The sequence below is a fragment of the Moschus berezovskii genome, chromosome 4 (genome assembly GCF_049115385.1).
Source record: "Moschus berezovskii isolate FMDL1 chromosome 4, NW_MosBer_1.0, whole genome shotgun sequence".
Taxonomy (NCBI): Eukaryota; Metazoa; Chordata; class Mammalia; order Artiodactyla; family Moschidae; genus Moschus; species Moschus berezovskii.
The window spans coordinates 108659863-108680695 of NC_142463.1; the positions used below are offsets into that span (position 1 = coordinate 108659863).

At 43.3% G+C, this 20833-nt stretch overlaps 3 protein-coding genes and 1 pseudogene across 3 annotated transcripts in view; 2 read left to right on the plus strand and 2 right to left on the minus strand.

The window, feature by feature from the left end:
• Nucleotides 1–1523: 1523 nt before the first annotated feature.
• RAB13 (RAB13, member RAS oncogene family) lies at nt 1524–5833 on the minus strand. Its single transcript, XM_055401679.2, has 8 exons — nt 5425–5833; nt 4049–4109; nt 3101–3161; nt 2791–2868; nt 2596–2685; nt 2410–2475; nt 2259–2312; nt 1524–2086 (listed from the first exon to the last, which is right to left on the minus strand). Exons 1-8 carry the CDS (start codon nt 5816–5818, stop codon nt 2009–2011), a joined length of 882 nt encoding a protein of 293 aa, XP_055257654.2. The 5' UTR covers nt 5819–5833; the 3' UTR covers nt 1524–2008.
• Nucleotides 5834–9106: 3273 nt separating this feature from the next.
• On the plus strand, nt 9107–10602 carry RPS27 (ribosomal protein S27). Its single transcript, XM_055404002.1, has 4 exons — nt 9107–9159; nt 9475–9583; nt 10140–10250; nt 10517–10602. The coding sequence occupies exons 1-4, from the start codon at nt 9154–9156 to the stop codon at nt 10543–10545; spliced, it is 255 nt and encodes an 84-aa protein (XP_055259977.1). The 5' UTR covers nt 9107–9153; the 3' UTR covers nt 10546–10602.
• A 207-nt stretch (nt 10603–10809) lies between these two features.
• NUP210L (nucleoporin 210 like) overlaps nt 10810–20833 on the minus strand; it is a 106410-nt gene continuing 96386 nt past the window's right edge. The window contains exons 36-40 of the mRNA XM_055403997.2: nt 16459–16709; nt 15771–15975; nt 12457–12561; nt 11217–11288; nt 10810–11118 (exon numbers count right to left, since the gene is read on the minus strand). Of these exons, the coding sequence (XP_055259972.2) occupies nt 11018–11118; nt 11217–11288; nt 12457–12561; nt 15771–15975; nt 16459–16709 (734 nt within the window). The 3' untranslated portion in view covers nt 10810–11017. The remainder of the gene's footprint in view (nt 11119–11216; nt 11289–12456; nt 12562–15770; nt 15976–16458; nt 16710–20833) is intronic.
• On the plus strand, nt 18286–18486 carry LOC148778197 (small EDRK-rich factor 1 pseudogene; annotated as a pseudogene).

Below are 20833 nucleotides of genomic sequence, written 5' to 3' on the forward strand. Positions count from 1 at the left end.
ACATACATACAATGGAATATTACTTAGTCATAAAAGGAACACTTTTGAGTCAGTTCTATGAGGTGGATGAACCTAGAGCCTATTGTACAGAGTGAAGTCAGTCAGAAAGATAAAAACACCATATACTAACGCGTATATATGGAATCTAGAAAGACGGTACTGATGAAATTATTTGCAGGGCAGCAACAGAGACACAGACATAGAAAACAGACTTATAGACAGTGGGGTGGGGGTGGAGAGTGGTGAGGGGAGGAAGGTAGGAGAGGGTGGGAAGTATGGAGAGAGTAACACGGAAACTTACATTACCATATGTAAAATAGATAGCCAATGGGAATTTGCTGTATGACTCAGGGAACTCAAACTGGGGCTCTGTATCAACTTAGAGGGGTGGGATGAGAAGGGAGATGGGAGAGAGGTTCAGAAGGATAGAGCATATGTTTACCTATGGCTGATTCATGCTGATGTTTGGCAGAAAGCAACACAATTCTGTAAAGCAATTATCCTTCAATTAAAAAATTAATTTAAAATTTAAAAAGAAACTCCAAATTTACTAATCAAAAAGATACAAATCAAAACATGTCTTTTCTTTTTCAAAGATTTAAAATATGAAAAAAATAGTGCTGGCAAGAACATATTTATATAATGTTGGTATAAGCATAAATTTATGGAGCATATTTAAAGGACTATAGAAATACTAATTAAAATGCAAATTCTACAAAACCATCTAATTGTAAAATCTATTTGTTCAAATTTTTTTTCTGAACAAGCATTTGCACGGTGCAAATGCTATTTAGGAGACAATATTTTTTAAAAATATTGGAAACTAAAAAAAATACTGTGAGGAACAAATAGGGTCTATGTATACTTAAGGGAACTCAAGTCTAAGTTTTTTGTTCATGGTTCTTTTGCATGTCAGTAGTTTTGCTTCTTTGTTATTCAGTCGTTAGGGGCTGTTTCTGTTACATTTTACTTGTCCCTCTTCCTTTCAGTATCACCCAGAGGTTATTTTAACTTGACCACTGTGCTTGGCACAGAGTAGATGCTCAATAAATATTTATGACTAAATGAACCTTTTTTTCTGTCTCATTTTCTTCTCCTATCAGAGCAGGTAATAATGCTTACTACTTACTTAAAGGGATTTTTGGCAGAATCAAAGATGCTTGCAGAAATCACTGAATAAAAAATACTGGTTCTTCTCTTTCTCTGAGGCTAGGGCTATCACTCTCCTGGGGAGGCCCAGGGAAGAGTCCTTCTCTTTTAGAATCTCCTGGACAAGACTCTGCCTGCAAGGATCCTCTAAATCCCATATTGGAAAGAGGATGTACAGACTTTCAACTTCAGAGAATCTCTGCTCCTTGTCTCTCTCATCAGTTAAACAGCTGGGAAAGGTCTGAGACCTATAGACTAGGCATCACAGGAACACAGCCAGATTCAGGCAGACCAACCACCTCAGAGAGACAAGAATTAGGTTTATGAGTAGAGAGCGATTCCAACAATGACAAAAGTTACCCAAACCAGGAACATTTGTGCAAATGGTGGCCTTTAATACTGAGAAAGACCATGCAGAGTGACAGCATAGGACCAAACCTTCAGAGGGTGGTACTGAGCCAGCCTCTCTCAGGACCCTAAAGCCTGATCCAGTGATAAGAAATCAACTATTTATTTACATTTATATTTGCCCTGGAAACCCAGCAAAGGTCTGAGGCCTAGGACCATCTATCTTCCTTTCCTCCTCCCTCTCTTCCTACTTCCTTCTCACCTTCTTCCACTTTCTCAAATCTTTTCCTTTTTCTTGCCTCTCCTTCCCACTCTATCCTGCTTCCTTTCTTTTCCTCTTTCCTTCTTTCTCCTTCCTTTTTTTCTTCTCTATATTCTCCCCATTCTTCTACCATCTACCCATCTCTACCCCTCCAAGTCCCATTTGCTATTTCTCCCCTGCCCAGCCCCTCAGCCCTGCCTTCCTCAGATTCAGTCTCCAGGCTTAGGGTGGAGAGGCAGAAAGGAGTCGTCAGCCCAAGGAGCACTTGTTGGTATTCTTCTTGTCACAAGTTTTCAGGTCAGTACTGGGGGGCTTGTTGTTGTTTTTCTAGAGGGAGAAGGTACAGGGGTCAGGGTGAGAATGGCTGGCTGAGGCCATAAACTGAAGGAGATCCACCCTCACAGGCAGTATTAGCATTGTTCCCCTCATCAGTTTTTACCCCCAACACACACACACTCTCACACACCCAGCTGTACTTAGCCCAGCACAACCAACTCACCAATCTCCGGCCTCCTGACTTGAGTAAGATGTCCCGTGCCAGGGCACTGAAAGCCTAATGGGGAAAGGTGAGATTGGTTAGGATAGGTTGAAGGGGAGCATAAGTCTGTCTTCCAATACTCTTTGGGGGTGAAGGATGGGGTGTGTCTCACCTCATCTACATTCATACTGGATTTAGCACTTGTCTCGAAAAATCGGATTCCATGCTCCCGAGCCAGCTGCATGGGAAGAAGTGGTAAGAAGAGAGTTGGACAAAGGGCACAGCCAAGTCCTCTGCAAGCTGGCCTTACCTTGGCCCTCCTGGGCCAGTTCTGGAACACCGCCCAACCAGCTCTTACCTTATCAGCCTGCTCCTTCTGCACCTTCCTTTTGGCCTCCATGTCACACTTGTTCCCCAATAAGAGGCGCTCTACTCCAGCCGAGGCATTCTGGGAGCAAAGATAAGAGTAGAAGCTGGGTCCTGCTCATTTTCACAGTCTCCTTCATCCTCTAGGTTCTACCCAATTCCCCTACCACTCTGGAACTGTCCTCACCTCTTTGATGCTCTTCATCCAGTTCTGAATATTCTCGAAGGATTTCTCATCTGTGATGTCATATACTAGGATAATGCCCTAGGGAATGGCAGAGTTCACAATGGGGCCTTGTACCATATTCCGCTCTTCAGGCTTCCCACTGCCCTCTAAGTGACCCTGTAAATTCTATCCACAAGACTAATCACTAGGCCATATGGGGCCCTCTGCAACACACACTGTGCCCCTCCCCATTTTTCTCCACTCCGACTCCTATCCCTCTGTAGTCGTACATTCTATTGCATCATCCCTTGTCCAGAAATACGCTTCATACCATTGCTCCACGGTAATAGGCAGTAGTTATTGTCTTGAATCGCTCTTGGCCAGCTGTGTCCCTGAAGGGGTAGAATATTTCATGGGGTGAGATAGAGGGAAGAGGTCTCCAAAGAGAGAATTCCACTCCCATCCCCTAAGAATTTAGCTTCTGCAACAAGGAATGTTGAACAGAATCAGGAAAACAATAAAGGGAAAGAGCCTATTGGGCTGATACTGAGCGAAGGTAAAGGCTGAAGAAACAGATCTGTTTTATTGTTGTTTTTCTGAATTATTATATTTATTTTAATTTTTAAAATTTATTTTGTTTTATTGTTTACTTTGTGCCAAGCACTGTGTATATATCATTTTATTTATGTCATTTTATCTAATCTTCACTCTATCCTTGTGAGGCATGCTTTACTGCCTCTATTTTACAAATGAGGAAACAGGTTTAGAGAGGAGAAATAAGGTCATTCTGTAACAGAACAGGACTGAACCACATTCTCCTCTTGTCTATTGTATCATAATGCCTCCATGAAGCCTCTCACCACTTGACACCCTCAGGGTCTCCAGTTTCCTCAGGGTAGTCAGGTCAAACCTCTAACTGTTGGCTTTAAGGGCTCTCCACTGGACAGAGAGTCAAGTCTTAATTTTGCTACTTGCTATTTAACTGTTGAGAGCTTGTTTCCACATTATAGCTCAATAGACAGTTGAGCTAATTAGACATGTGCCAAGTTCAGAGGAATCTCTGGGTCCAGGACAGGCAACAGAATTACACAAAAGATGAAAATAGTTGAGTGAGCAGGAAGAGAGATGAAAGGACATCTGAATGAGGTGACAGAAATGGATTAGAAAATGTACTGGAAGGAGCGATGGGAACGGAAGAGAAATGAAACTAAAGAGAAACTACAGGTTATAGGAAATGAATGAGTAGGTCTGGTTTTGAAGTCCTGGGGGAGTCACTCACCAGACCTGCAGTTTGATCTTCTTCCCCTCTATATCCACAGTGCGGATCTTGAAGTCAATTCCTAGGGGTGGAGAGGGTGCACTGAAATCAAGACATGTATGTATGTGCACGCGCAAGCGTGTGCTGAGAGCGACAGGAATGGAGCAGTGCAGAAATCCTGCAGGGAAGGCACTTGGGAAGCAGTCTTGCAGGAAGTATAAAACTACGGGGATTTTCTCAAAGCTGTACTTGTATAGCAAGCGTATTGTTTTTACTTAGATCTTACAGACTTTGCGGGAAAGAAGATGATGAAAACTCTGCAAGGAGGCTGAAGGTCTTTAAGGCACTTCTTGGGTCCACTCAGCCATGCCAGCTGACAACTCTCTCAATTCAATCTGTCTCCCCCAAAATATTACTTTCTAATTCCTTCTCCCTTCTGTTTTCTTAGAACCCTCTACTCTCCGTTCTCCCCCGCAGTCTCCTGACCCTGCAGGGTGAAGAGCAAGGAAAAAGGAAGCTGACACCAGTCCATGTGAATTAATAGTATGCCAGTCTTGGAAACAAGAAAATTTGAGTCTAAACAAGATTCCCCTGAGACTGAAATATGAGAGAGGGATATTTTCCCCTCCACTTTCTAACCAGAATTGTCTTGAGACTTTCCTGGTCTTACTACCCAGGCCAGAGGAGGTTAAGAGCGATGAGGGGGAGGAGGGGAGACACTGTTCTTAGTGGAAACTTGTGTACCTCCCCCGAGCCAGTGAGGAGCTCCAGGGAGGAGGCTGAGTCACCAGACTGACTCAGAGACCCCAAAAGTCCCCTCAGTCCCACCTTCCTTACCAGGCTGACTGCATATTCATGATCCCAGTCCTTGGGCCGCTCTCTAGCACACCCAGCCCCTCTATGCCACCCTCCCCAACCCCCTAATAAGTTGAGGGGCAGAGAGACTGGAAAGTAGATGGAAAGGTGGGAATGCAGTGGGAGAGTTTGTAACTCAGTTGGGACAGAAAGAGGCTGGCAAGATTGGGACAGATGATCAGGGAAAAGGGAATACAGGAAATGTGGAGAATGGATCAAGAGTTCTAGGTGGATGAAGGTGGGGGAAGAGGAGCTGAGAGGGAGATAGACACAGATTCATGTGAATTTGTGGAGACAAGGGAGACAGGTGGTACCAAGAAAATAGGGGTTGGCAAAGGCACGACTGAGGAGTAATCTGGAGGTCTCAGAGAGGTTAGAGGTTTGGGTACCATCCTGAGACATATAAGGGGCATGGGTCTGAGAGAGCGGTTGAGGGACCGGAGTCCAGCAGCCTGACTCTAAAGCGGCCCACTAGTAATCCAAGAGCCTAGGAATGAGGGTATGGGGTAGTTGGGGATCTAGGGTATGGCCAGTGGGCTCACCGATGGTGGAGATGTAAGTGTTGTTGAAGTTGTCCTCTGCAAAGCGAATGATCAGACAAGTCTTGCCCACCCCTGAGTCCCCGATCAGCAGCAACTTGAAGAGGTGGTCGTAGGCTTTGGCCATGGCGGACACCAGGGGTGCCGGGAGAGGGGTGGGGAAGCGAAGGGCACCGGTAGGCAGGACTGGAGGGTTGGCAAAGGGAGCGGGCCCGGAGCCCCGGCCAGGAAGTTTTCCTCCCTCTCCGCCCAGGCTCTGGGAAAGAGGAGGGGCGGCACTCCTCCGGGCCCCACCCCGTGCCCGCCCATCCCTTTCTGCTGGCCTCCTCGGCCAGCCCAGCCTCCTGCTCTCTGGGCTTTCCCTTCCCAGCCAATGCTGGCCTGTCTCCCTAGCCATTTTGTACAGTTTTTTGCTTACTATCATCCCCCTCTTTTGACTTTGCTTTTCCAGTCAGAAGCCAGAGAGGCTGGGGTGAAGTGGAAGTTTAATCAGAATGACCAGGGGAAGAGGAATTTCAGAGGAATTCAGGGGAAAGGAAAGTTTGGGGGAATAAGGGTGAAGGCCAGGATAACACAGGAGTTGGCAAAAATTGGGGACTGATTTTTAAAAGGGGTACTCAAGAAAAATAGAATCCTTCTGGGCCAGTTCTAGAATTCTGGTATTACTGTTCCAAGCCCTTAGTTTTAGAATCCCAACTCCTTTTGAAAAAAGCGGGATGGCTGGAGTTGGTGGCTATTTGTTGAGTCGGTCTGCCCCCTGGTGGAACAGAGTGAAAATCAAAATTAATTATACTATAGAATCAGCTCCACACACTCCCTCTCCCAGTCTCCAAGCCCACAAACTGTTCACCTAGATACATTCTGGAGCTTCATCTTGAACAGTCTTCCTTCTGGGAACCTGTGTATGAATTCTCTGACAGGCCAGCTCATGAAGACAGAGATTGAGACTACAAATGTCTGGGGTCATTCTCTTGAGATGTGGATCTTTTAACACAGTCCGGAGGCAGTACTCCTAACACACTGATGAACAGACTGTGAGGGTGTAGCCTTGGCAACCAGAAAGCTGAAATATGGAGAACATGGCTACACAAAACCAAATTTATCTTTTCTTTGGAAAAAATATTCAAAATATCTGCTTTTCTAATAGCAGATCAGTAGAAGAGTCCTTCTATAAACATAGTGTACTGGTTATGAAAAGGCATCTTTAGTCACTTCAGTTATCCTTGTCACACTCTGTGCCAACGTTTGTCCCTCTCAAACACAACTATTCAATCCTCTTTTATCCTTTATCTCACCACGCATTATAATGTCTTCAAGTTGTAAACAAAACTTGAGTATTCTCTACTTCTCCCTGCTGGTCAAACCATCTCTTACTAGTGCTTTAAATTATTCTTCAATTTTCAAGGATTTGTCTGATAAAAACCTATTTGTTCTTTTTCATTTCATCTTATTTTGTCTGAATCTGGACTTTTCATCTTCAGCAATAGACTATTCTTTTTCACCTCTCTAAATTGTTGTTGTTTAGTTGCTAAGTTGAGTCTGATTTTTTTTCCCATGTCTGATTCTTTTGCGACCCCATGGACTGTAGCCCGCCAGGCTCCTCTGTTCATGGGATTTTCCAGGCAAGAATGGGAAGAGTGGGTTGCCATTTCCTTCTCCAGGAGATCTTCCTGACCCAGGGATTGAACCCATGTCACTTATGCTGTTGTATACCTGCTTTCACTGGAACCTCATCTCTACAGTACTCTCCCACTAGTTCTCAGAGCTTCTGCAATAATCCCTTTACCGCCCTCAATTATGGTAGGCTCTTCCTGGTGTCTGGTTTTGTATTCACAAGCTCTTGCCTCAGCCTAGAATGCTGTTCTCCCTGATTGCTGCTTGTTTAATTTCTTGTCTTCCGGTGTGTGTGTGCTCAGTTGCTCAGTTGTGTCCCACTCTTTGCGACCCCATGGACTGTAGCCTGCCAGGCTCCTCTGCCCATGGGATTTCCCAGGCAAGACTATCAGAGTGAGTTGCCATTTCCTCTTCCAGGAGGTCTTCCCAACACAGGAATCGAAACTGCATCTACTGCATTGGCAGCTGGATCTTTTACCACCGAGCCACCTGGGAACATGTCATTTCCTCAGAGGTTTTTCTCACCCATCGGTAGTGTGCCGAACCATACAGAAGGCTGAGAGATGAAGAATTGATGCTTTTGAACTGTGGTGCTGGAGAAGACTCTTGAGAATTGTCCCTTGGACAGCAAGATCAGACCAGTCAATCCTAAAGGAAATCAACCCTGAATATTAATTGGAAAGACTGATGCTTGAAGCTCCAATACTTTGACCACCTGATGCGAAGAGTGGACCCAGTGGAAAAGACCCTGATGCTGGGAGAGACTGAAGGCAGGAGGAGAAGGGGCAGGGCCAACAGAGGATGAGATGGTTGGATAGCATCACTGATTCAATGAACATGAGTTTGAGCAAACTCTGGGAGATAGTGAAGGACACGGAAGCTTGGCCTGCTGCAGTCCATGGGGTGACAAAGAGTCAGACATGACTGAGCAACTGAACAACAGTAGTGTGCTGGAACCAATTATTACTGGCTCATGAAAACAGATTGTGCTTTCCAAATCAGTGTTTAATAATGTAACATTGGTAGTCTGAAACTGGCCAAGGTGAGAGTATTTCCTCCATTGAAATTAGTGAAGACAAGAAATCAGGGCTCCCCTCCATAACTTCAATGGTTAAACGTTTACCAGTGTATCCTTGACAAGAACTCACATCCCTTGTCCCATTCTATTCCTTTGGAATTAACCAGGTCCCCATATATCATTTGAGTCATTTTTGCTCCTCCTTTATGACAAATGGACATTTTAACCCTTTGATCGTTACTGTAGAAGATAATGATTTGGTCTTTTTTCTTTCTTTTCATTCCCTGTCCAGAGTGTCAGTGCTGCCAAGATTAGAAATCTTGGAAAGGCATTTCTGATGAAAATGTGGCGGAAAGGATGTGAATGTAAAGACAAGAGTTGTGAAGATTAGCATTCAAAGCAGTCAGAACAACACAGAAGTGAGTAATATAATAATTATTACAGAGAAAAATGGAAAGGAGAGAATAAAATTAACAAGGGTTAATCCTAGAAATAGGCTGAAAGTGCAGAAAAGGTGAGAACTTGCTTTCTTTATATTTACATTGCTGCTGCTGCTAAGTCGCTTCAGTCGTGTCCCACTCTGTGCGACCCCATAGACGACAGCCTACCAGGCTCCTCTGTCCCTGGGATTCTCCAGGCAAGAACACTGGAGTGGGTTGCCATTTCCTTCTCCAATGCATTTCCAATGTATTTACATTACTGAATTTTTAAAAATGGGCAAACTAAACCAATTGAAAAATAGTAAAGAAATTTAATAAGTCAAAGATATGACTCAGTCTATTTTCCTAAGCAGTTCCTGTTGTTAAAAGTGTAGCGCGAAATTTTAAAAATGTCTATTTACCCCTTGACGGAGACCAGACACTGACCTTAAAATATCAAGCTCACTCTCTTAACACGGCGACTTATCTGAGTCCTGTCATTTAGAGACCTTCCCAAAATGGCAGCCCCCACCTCGCCCCATCGCCCAAGACCGTGAGAGAAGGACCTTCTCAACATGGCGGCAATAGCCTCCTGACGTCATTTCCTGCGGGGCGGTGAATTTAAGGATCAGGATTTCCGCTTCCGCCCTTTTCCGGCGGTGACGACCTCCTCACGAGAACATGCCTGTGAGTTCCTTCGGCTAGGTTTCCGTGGAGATCTCGTTCTTCTGTCTGCACGCTGCTCTCACGCTGATTTGGGATCACAGAGGGCCCTCATTTGCCCTCCGCACTTCCCCAGGACAAGTTAACTACAGGGGCCGCAGAGGCCAGCTGGGACCCGTGCATGGACGGGAGCGGAGAGGCGATAAGATGGCGGCCCAGCTGCGCAAACACCAGGGGCGACAAGGGGCGAGCTCTCCCCGTTGTATGGCAGTGGGGGCTGTTTTCGATCATCCGTGTTCACCACTGGTTTCTAAATCTCTACATTTCTGCCTCTGTTAGCTCGCAAAGGATCTTCTTCATCCCTCTCCAGAAGAGGAGAAGAGGAAACACAAGAAGAAGCGCCTGGTGCAGAGCCCCAATTCCTATTTCATGGATGTAAAATGCCCAGGTGAGGGGATAACATGTAGTAGTGGGGAAAGCACTGAATCCCATGAGTTGAAGAAAGGTATCCGTGAAGCCCTAATGTATTCAAATTTGAATGTTCGAGATGAGTAAAATTTTGCATTTTAGGAGGAGTGATCCAGAGAGATTCCCCTTCAAAACTTTGTGTAAACCGTAACGTTTGTGTTGGGAAACACTGGAATGATAATGTCGGGCTTGTGGTAATTTATGTACTTGTTCTTGGCGGCAAAGGGGTGGATATGTTGACCAGTTACCGAGCATCTCTCCTCACCAAGTACAGGATTTTTTCTCTTTGACTTTTGAATAATTTTTTGGATGGTGTTGATTACTCAGAAAATCCATAGGTTGGGGCACATGGTCGAGGTTGCTTTTGAGTTGACTTTGATGTATACTTGGAGCCAGATAATCAAGTTTAGTTTAAGAAAGTAAATTTCCAAGAATTTTCATAGCATACTTGTTATACGGTTAATGCATGACAGCATATGTTTAAGTGAAGAAAGGTTTGGGGAAAAAAGGGTAACTCCTTGATGTTTCCCCCCCAGGATGCTATAAAATCACCACCGTCTTTAGCCATGCACAAACAGTAGTTTTGTGTGTTGGCTGCTCTACTGTCCTCTGCCAACCTACAGGAGGAAAAGCAAGGCTTACAGAAGGTAAATGGTTTAATGTAATTTTTATACATTTTTCCTTACGTCTTCCTAATGCATAATCGGGAAACATTCATCTCAAAATGCTACTGTCTAAAGGGCTTCATGTGAGCTAAATCTGATACCTAGTTACTAGGCAGAAGCTAAAAGAGTTGAAGAAAATACAGATGTAGGTTTCCTATGGGTTAGAGGCATTTTGTTTTGTGGGGTTTAGGCAGGGTAAGTAGGCTGCTATCAGTTAACCTTTGGAACTTTTTTTTTTTTTTTGGCAGGATGCTCTTTCAGACGGAAGCAGCACTAAAAGTACCCTGTATGAAGATGAACGGGAAACCATCCCAATAAACGTGTTTTGGATACATCCTGTCTATTGTTTTGTTTTACTGCTAGGAAGTTCTTACCTCACCTATTCAGGGGCAACCAGAAGAGTGGATTCTAGAGTCATTTGGGGCAAGTAAGTGACCAAGAACTTAAAAAGTCTATTTGGGACACTGCTATCCCTAGGTTCATGGAGTAAATCTGCAGAGATTGATTAAAAACTGGAATAGTATGTAAATGGGGTATTTTGTTTCACTTTTATGTTTTCTTAGAATTAAGAACTGACAGTTGATACTTAAAATGCAATCCAGCACACCACTTTAATATGAAACAACTTAGGATCTTTTATTTACAGTTCTCAGAAGCCTTGTTTGGAAGCATATGAGTGTAGAGGTTGCTGCTGATCTGGGGCTAGAACTTTCCAGTCCCCTACAGTTAAAGACTTGTCCAAGCAGAGGTTAGTGTCTTATACTCCACAGCCAGTGTTGCAGCCGATTCTGGGCTGGTGGGGGCTGTGGACCCATGAACGGAGGGGGAGAACGTGTGGATGTGTAAGAACCTAGAAGTAAAGGAGGAAAGGAAATAGAAGAAGGATGAATAGAGGTGAATGAGGGTGGTACCTGAGTTTTTCGGAGATGACAGGTGGTGATTCTTTACCTGACTGTGTGCCAGGAGTTGGTACGTAAACAACTGGAACTGTCTGTATCCTGTTTAGGAAGGCATTGTATGCTGGAGAAAGAATAAGAGATGTCAATAAGGGATCTGTTCTCACTGGAGGAAGGCCTTAGGGTCAAGTCCGTTCTTCAGTATTGCTATAAAAAAGTAATGCTTCAAATTAAACAACACTGTACACTTGACATTTTTATTCAGTGATTTTTAGAGGTATTCCAACTTTTGTCCATGGTATCTGGTCCCATCACTTCATGGGAAATAGATGGGGAAACAGTGTCAGACTTTATTTTTTTGGACTCCAAAATCACTGCAGATGCTGACTGCAGCCAGGAAATTAAAAAACGCTTACTCCTTGGAAGGAAAGTTATGACCAACCTTGATAGTATATTAAAAAGCAGACATTACTTTGCCAACAAAGGTCCATCTAGTCAAGGCTATGGTTTTTCCCGTGGTCATGTATGGATGTGAGAGTTGGGACTGTGAAGAAAGCTGATCGCCGAAGAATTGATGCTTTTGAACTGTGGTGTTGGAGAAGACTCTTGAGAGTCCCTTGGACTGCAAGGAGATCCAACCAGTCCATTCTAAAGGAGATCAATCCTGGGTGTTCATTGGAAGGCCTGATGCTAAAGCTGAAACTGCAATACTTTGGCCACTTCATGTGACAAGTTGACTCACTCACTGGAAAAGACTGATGCTGGGAAAGGTTGGGGGCGGGAGGAGAAGGGGACGACAGAGAATGAGATGGCTGGATGGCATCACCGACTCTGGACATGAGTTTGAGTGAACTCCGGGAGTTGGTGATGGACAGGGAGGCCTGGCGTGCTGTGATTCATGGGGTCGCGGAGAGTCGGACACGACTTAGTGACTGAACTGAACTTTTGTCTGAAAGATGTGAAATGCACGTGTAGATAATGGTACGTGCTGTGTTGCCTGAATCATCTATTGCTCTGTATTTGAGCAAAATTGCTATAATCTAAAGTGTAGCAGTGGTTTCCACTTCTGAGTGGCAGCTGTTTGCCACATGCAGTTTATTGCTTCTCAGTAAGTTGGGCGGGATCTTTGGTCCACCAGGTGACTAAGTAGGGAGGCTAAGTCAGTTTCAATTGCATGTCCCAAATTAGATGTGATATAAACAGCTAATTTTCATCCTCATTTAGTTTGTGAAATAAAATGAAGGCAGTTTCCAAGTCTAAATTCTACGGTGCTGAAGATAAGGACTCCTTACCTAGAAAGAGGAAAGCTGTTGATGCCAGCACCACAAGGAGGGTAAAGAGGAGAATCTGGTAAGGACCTGCGAACTTCTGGAGAACACCTGAACCGTCACATTGATCTATGCATTGGCAGAATAAAAGAAGATAGTTTTTTTAATTTATACAGGACAGATGTTGCATTTAAAAATTGTATGCTCCTGAGATGTCTAGCTGAAGCACTCAAAACTTAGCCCTCTCAGTTCATTTCAGTTCAGTCGCTCAGTCGTATCCGACTCTGCGACCCCATGAAATCACAGCACGCCAGGCCTCCCTGTCCATCACCAACTCCTGGAGTTCACTCAAACTCAGGTCCATCGAGTCGGTGATGCCATCCAGCCATCTCATTCTCTGTCATCCCCTTCTCCTCCCGCCCCCAATCCTTCCCAGCATCAGTCTTTTCCAGTGAGTCAACTTGTTGCATGAGGTGGCCAAAGTATTGGAGTTTCAGCTTTAGCATCAGTCCTTCCAATGAACACCCAGGATTGATCTCCTTTGGACTGGTTGGATCTACTTAGCCCTCTAGGAGATTCTTTTTGTTTCTTACCAGAGAAAAAGGGGTGAACTGTACTTGGTACCTCTACCTCTTTGGCTTTTTATCACTCTTTAACATAATAAACTACAATTCTTAAGCCTTTTCAGCTTGTAAAAGAATGTTTAAATTCTCTACCACTGTAAAATGCCTATTATCTTTCCTGTGTACTTTAACTCCAGGTGACATCCTTCAACTTTTAATCCCTCTAACTTGAAACAATGACCCAGGAGCCACTTGTCCTTTTTTATTCGTTCTTTTTTATTCAGCTATCATTTCTGGGGAGCATGATTTGTATATAACTTTGTTCTCAATAAAAGTTAAGCCATGTCTTTTGAAGCATACTTTCCCTTGTTATTTTGAATTCTTCAGTGTCTAGAAATGAACTCTTCCTGCCTCACCAAATTGCCATTCCAGATAAACTGTCACCAGGCCCTTATACATAGTTCCTGTTCTGCAACCCTTGTATAAGGCCCTCTACCTCTGGGCTCTTAACTGGTCTTAACCTCTCACTAAACTCTGTTCACAACTGTTCAACAACTTCACACTGTTAAAGTGCTTTACTCTGAAGAATAATTTGAGGTTGCTTGTACTAAAAAAAAAAATGGGCTTCACTGGTGGCTCAGATGGTAAAGAATCTTCAATGCCTGGAGACCTGGGCTTGATCCCTGTGTTGGGAAGATCCCCTGGAGAAGCGCATAGCAACCCCCTCCAGTATTCCTGCCTGAGAAATCCCATTGGCAGAGGAGCCTAGCAGGCAACAGTCCATGGGGTCACAACAGAGTTGGACATGACTTAGCAACTAAACAAAACATGCTAAAAACTCCAGTCCCTGATCTGGTCCCAACACTGGAAGTCCAAATAAATAAATCAAGAGGTATATTAACGGCACCCCTTTGTTGTGTTTACATTGAACTAATTCCTGTCTTAATTGGGCCCTGTTTTAAAAACCTACTTGTTTTACATGATACAAGTAGGTATCATGCTTGTATGAATGAACTTAAGATTGGGTTGCTTATTGGTAGCAAAAATAAGTGTACTGTTACAGTTTGTCCCCTCATCACTTAAGAAGGTGGTGATTCTTAGCTTTTTTTTTTCTCCATGGGTAACTTTGGCAGTCTGGTGAAGTCAGTGTATCCCAACTCAATGTTTTTCAATGCAAAAAATGCAGGAATGAAGGAAACCAATTAAAGTTTTATAATACACAGCAAAGTGTTAAAAGGCCTAGTTTGTGATACAGCAGTATGTGTGCTCTAGTAATAAACATTTTTAGGTATGATAACTACTGTAATTTTGATGTAATTTTGTTTTTTCCCATTCAGGGCATGGACACCTTGAATTCTGAGAACCTTTACAGGGATCCATGAACTCAGTTTAAAAACTGCTCTCAGCACAGATTGGGGTTGAACATTGTCTAGTGGTAGGACCCTGAACATCTCAATTTCAACTCTTTAAAGGGGAAAACATCTCTTAAAGAGTTTTAGGAAACCCTTTGCTGCTGCTGCTGCTGTTAAGTCACTTCAGTCGTGTCCGACTCTGTGTGACCCCATAGGTGGAAGCCCACCAGGCTCCCCCATCCCTGGGATTCTCCAAGCAAGAACACTGGAGTGGGTTGCCATTTCCTTCTCCAATGTGTGAAAGAGAAAAGTGAAAGTGAAGTCGCTCAGTTGTGTCCGACCCTTAGTGACACCACAAACTGCAGCCTACCAGGCTGTACCATCCATGGGATTTTCTAGGCAAGAGTACTGGAGTGGCTTGCCATTGCCTTCTCCGAGGAAACCCTTTAGAATGAGAATTAAAATGCATATAAATATGCTTAGAATATTTACTGACTCATACAAATTGGATACTCACAGAAGCCAAAACCTTTCTCCCATTAGATGTATTAAGGTTCAGCCTAATTCACTCCTAGATTCCCCAGGCAAGTATACTATAGTGGGTTGCCATCCTCCAGGGGATCTTTCCAACCCAGGGATTAAATCCTCATCTCCTTTACTACTGAGCCACCTGGGAAGAAAATTCTAACACCTCTTTCCGTAACTGTTACCATCCCGCCCAAACTTGGCATCATTTCTGAACTGGTTAAAGGTAGAATCAGGATTTGTCAGAGCTAAGTCTTGGTTCTAGGATTACTGCCATTTACTGATTGATGCACAAAGATTTGCTAAATACTTTTGGATTAAATCAAACATTTATCAAAGGGCTTAAAACAGGGCAAGAAGTATACTTTTGAAGCTGGTAAACTCATGTTAAACTGCATTCATGCTTGGTCACTAAGTTGTGTTTGACTCTTTGCAACCTCATGGACTGGCGCCCGCCAGGCTTCTCTGTCTATGGGGTTTTCCAGGCAAGAATAACTAGAGTGGGCTGTCACTTCTTCCTCCAGGGGATGGATCTTCCTGACCCAGGGATCCAACCTGAGTCTCCTGGTGGCTCAGTAGTAAAAAAATCCACCTGCCAAGCAGGACACCCCTACAGAAGGAGATGGCATCCCACTCCAGTATCCTTACCTGGAGAACCCCATGGACAGAGGAGCCTGGGACACTGACTGGGAGCCTGGGACACTGACTAAATAAGTTATAAGAAGGCTACCTGAAGGTTATAGTATATAGGGTAGGCTTCGAGAATAAAGATCCATGTCCCAGCTAGTTTGAATAATCTTGATCAAGTGGCTGAATGTTTCCCATTAAATTCTAAACTAAACTGTAATACATTCTGTCTTTTTGCCTCTAGATTAAAAATAGGCACCCCCATGCTCACCTGCACCAGACTTAGCTTTCATAGCTGTCACTCGTACAGCCTCACTTTGACTGGTGAGCACACAGGAAATGTTGATGAAAACAGGTGATGCCATCTGCTGGAGGGACGTGAAGTTGACTACTCTTACGGGGTAGATGGCCAGGCCAGGTGTGAGCGAAGAGTGCCTATGGCCAGAGACCACTAGAACTGGGGAGCTGGGGAAGACCTTGGAGAGAAGGAAATGGAACGTTTGAAAGAAGGAAAGTCAGTTTTGTGTCAATACATTCCAATCGTAAATATATACAGTAAGACATCTGGATTTCTAGTTAGCTAGCTGACAAGTCACTTTTTCACACAGATGTGTTGAAGGGTAGGGGAAGAAAACCATCTGTGTGAGAATAATACAGCCTTCAAAAGTTAGCATTCTAAAACTGTCTCAGGATAGCATTGGTGTGTGTGTGTTTGTGTATGTATATGTGTGTATATATATATATATATATACACACGCGTTTGTATTCCAGACAAGGCTCACGACCCAGATTTTGGACTCTGGGAGCCCCCATGGCATTAGGAAGTAGATTTTCTGTTTTAGGAATTTCCTGTGGTGAATTTTATGAAGTCGTTCAGTATCTATTCCTTTACCCTCGACTGAGAATGAAAAATCTCATTTTCAAAACCCTGATCTGTTTTGCTTCAGTCCTTAACATACCTCTAGCTTCTCGAGAACTCTATCCACTCCCAGTACTCTTAGCTCCCCGACGTCTTTTTTGTGGCTAAGAACCAATTCGGACTGGTTGATGTAAAACGCTGGGATGAAAGGAATGAGGATTCTTTGCATTCCATTCTTGCTACGCTCATTGACAAGTGTGGCCCAACCATAGACTGAAGTGTCAGCGGTGCTTAGGACCTGGAGCAGCTCCTCTGACTGGGGCCGAACCTTGATTAGGCAGACATAAACCCCTGAAGAAAAGAGGAAAAACTGAGCAGGAAGGTTCAGAGGCCCTATTTAGTCAATTGGATTAGGATAGGAAGGAAAAATAGTTAACATGCACATTCAAAAGGAAAGGAACTCAGTTTTGAGTATTCACTATTAGCATACTGTTGGCCTCTATGGAGGAGTTTACCAAAGATAAAACAGTCCAAGGGAACCCATAATTGAACTTAAGGATGCTATTACTGGTTAGCATGTCAGGGGATATTAAATAATGTAGAACAAGTGGAAATTAAGGGGATAGAGGATGAAGTAGTCAGAGTTGGTGAGATCAGTAAAGGGTTTGTGGAAGAAAGGCAAGCTTTGAACATGTCTAATCACTTCTCTATCAAACCACCTCTTGATGGCCTTATTTCTGTTAATAATATTGTTTTTATAGTTACCCATGGTCAATGTTGGTTGTCTTTTGACACCCTTTCTTTCTTTCCTATATCCAAATATTGCTAACTCATCCTTTGAAATATATCTGACACCTCTGTTAGTATTTCTGTTACTCTGGCCTAGACACTTGTCAATTCATGCTTGGATCACTGCAATGTAAATTGCATTTGCTAGTCTCCTTACCTTCCATTCTTCTTACCTATTTTATTTACTGCCAGTATATACTTTAAACTTAGTTTTGAAAACTTTTCCAGGGCTCTGTATTGCCTGGAATGTCCTGTTCTCTTCACATCTACCTCCGTCATGGTCATCCTTCTAGAGGTTACTTTTCCTATAAAACCTGACCCTTAACACCCGGGTTTGATACAAATACTCCTTTCTCTCTGCCGTCTAGCATCCCATGTGTATAACTAATCAGCCTGTGTAATTCTTAGTTCTGTTCAGTTGCTCAGTCGTGTCCAACTCTTTGCAACCCCAAGGACTGCAGCATGCCAGGCTTCCCTGTCCATCACCAACTCCCGGAGGCTACTCAAACTCATGTCTATCATATCGGTGATGCCATCTAACCATCTCTTCCTCTGTTGTTCCCTTCTCCTCCCGCCTTCAATTTTTCCCAGCATCAGGGTATTTTCTAATGAGTCGGTTCTTTGCATCAGGTGGCCAAAGTATTGGAAATTTCAGCTTCAGCATCAGTCCTTCCAATGTATATTCAGGACTGATTTCCTTTAGGACTGAATGGATAGATCTCCTTGCAGTCCAAGGGACTCTCCAGAGTCTTCAGCACCACAGTTCAAAAGCATCAATTCTTCGGCACTCAGCATTCTTTATGGTCCAACTCTCACATCCATACATGACTACTGGAAAAACCTTAGCTTTGGCTAGCTGGACCTCTGTTGGCAAAGTAATGTCTCTGCTTTTTAATATGCTGTCTAGGTTGGTCATAGCTTTTCTTCCAAGGAGCAAGCGTCTTTTAATTTCATGACTGCAGTCACCATGTGCAGTCATTTTGGAACCCCCCAAAATAAAGTCTTGACAGGCGAATCCCATCGGGGGGCCTGTGGAGGCTCAGTCTTCCAGATCAACGGGTGGGGACAGTGGCTGAGAGTGCGAGGAAGTCGTTCCTTTTCCGAATTGCTCTCTTCCAGGCTTGGTCCAGTTGTCACCATGGCCCATGGAAATTAACGAGAACTTGCCCACCAGAAAAACATGAAGAAATCTCAGGAAATTAGGGAAAAAGAAAAGAGGATAGCCTGACTACCTCTCAGAGGAAGCAGAGGAACTCTGAGATCATGCAACAAAAGCAAAAGGCTTTTTTTTTCTCATCTCATAGATGAGAAGAAATCTATGCAAACAAGAGAGAAATGATGACTATTTGGAAAACCTGGGTGCTACTGCTAACTAGGTATATCATAAGCTCTATGATCAAGATTTCTTAGAGTGAACAGTCAGTACATAAATTATATCCTTATAAAACTATTTAAGCTTGTCCTTTCAACCTGACTTACTGTGATGTTTCAGAGCCAGTCTTCAAAGAATAAAACACTAACCATGCAAAATAAATAAAGTCTCTCACTGTTTCCATTGTTCCCCCATCTATTTGCCATGAAGTGATGGGACCAGATGCCATGATCTTGGTTTTCTGAATGTTGAGTTTTAAGCCAACCTTTTCACTCTCCTCTTTCACTTTCATCAAGAGGCTCTTTAGTTCTTTGCTTTCTGCCATAAGGGTGGTGTCATCTGCATGTCTGAGGTTATTGATATTTCTCCCAGCAATCTTGATTCCAGTTTGTGCTTTATCCAGTCTGGCATTTTGTATGATGTACTCTGCATATAAGTTAAATAAGCAGGGTGACAATATACAGTCTTGATGTACTCCTTTCCCGACTTGGAACCAGTCTTTTGTTCTAACTGTTGCTTCTTGACCTGCATACAGATTTCTCAGGAGGCAGATCAGGTGGTCTGGTATTCCCATCTCTTGAAAAATTTTCCACAGTTTGTTGTGATCCACACAGTCAAAGGCTTTGGCGTAGTCGATAAAACAAAAGTAGATGTTTTTCTGGAACTTTCTTGCTTTTTTGATGATCCAATAGATGTTGGCAATTTGACCTCTGGTTCCTCTGCCTTTTCTAAATCCAGCTTGAACACCTGGAAGTTCATGGTTCGCGTACTGTTGAAGCCTGGCTTGGGAAATTTTGAGCATTACTTTACTAGCATGTGAGATGAGTGCAATTGTATGGTAGTTTGAACATTCTTTGGCATTGCCTTTCTTTGGGATTGGAATGAAAACTGACCTTTTCCAGCAGTGGCCACTGCTGAGTTTTCCAGATTTGCTGGTTTACTGAATGCAGCACTTTCACAGCATCATCTTTTAGTATTTGAAATAGCTCAACTGGAATTCTATCACCTCCACTAGCTTTGTTTGTAGTGATGCTTCCTAAGGCCCACTTGACTTTGTATTCCAGGATGTCTGGCTCTAGGTGAGTGACCACACCATTGTGATTTTCTGGGTCATGAAGATCTTTTTTGTATAATTCTGTGCATTCTTGCTACCTCTTCTTAATACCTTCTGCTTCTGTTAAGTCCATACCGTTTCTGTCCTTTATTGTGCCCATCTTTGCATGAAATGTTCCCTTGGTGTCTCTAATTTTCTTGAAGAGATCTCTAGTCTTTCCCATTCTACTTGTTTCCTCTATTTTTTTGCATTGATCACTGAAGAAGGCTTTCTTATCTCTCCTTGCTGTTCTTTGGAACTCTTCATTCAAATGGGTATATCTTTCCTTTTCTCCTTTGCCTTTAGCTTCTCTTCTTTTCTCAGCTATTTGTAAGGCCTCATCAGACAACCATTTTGCCTTTTTACATTTTTCTTGGGGGTGGTCTTGATTACTGCCTCCTGTACAGTGTCACGAACCTCCAACCATAGTTCTTCAGGCACTCTATCAGATCTACTCCCTTGAATCTATTTGTCACTTCCACTGTATAATCGTAAGGGATTTGATTTAGGTCATACCTGAATGGTCTAGTGGTTTTCCCTACTTTCTTCAATTTAAATCTGAATTTGGCAATAAGGAGTTCGTGATCTGAGCCACAGTCAGCTCCTGGTCTTGTTTTTGCTGACTGTATAGAGCTTCTCCATCTTTGGTTGCAAAGAATATAATCAATCTGATTTAGGTATTGACCATCTGGTGATGTCCATGTGTAGAGTTTTCTCTTGTTTTGTTGGAAGAGGGTGTTTGCTATGACCAGTGGGTTCTCTTGGCAAAACTCTGTTAGCCTTTAACCTGCTTCGTTTTGTACTCCAAGGCCAAATTTGCCTGTTATTCCAGATAGCTCTTGACTTCCTACTTTTGCATCCCAGTCCCCTAAAATGAAGAGAACATCGTTTTTGGGTGTTAGTTCTAGAAGGTCTTGTAGGTCTTCATAGAACTGTTCAACTTCAGCTTCTTCAGCATTACTGGTTGGGGCATAGACTTGGATTAGTGTGATATTGAATGGTTTGCCTTGGAAACAAACAGAGATCATTCTGTCATTTTTTGAGATTGAGATTGTGGTTCTAGTAAAATTTAAAAGCCTTGTCTTGCTCCTCTGTCTCCAGTGCCCATCCTGGTACCAGGCATTCTCTTTGGTGCTCAACAGTTTACCAGAATTAACCTTCCTTCAGTGGTTTCTCATTACCATTCAAACTATCTGGCCTTGGAGTAAAAGCTATCCCATG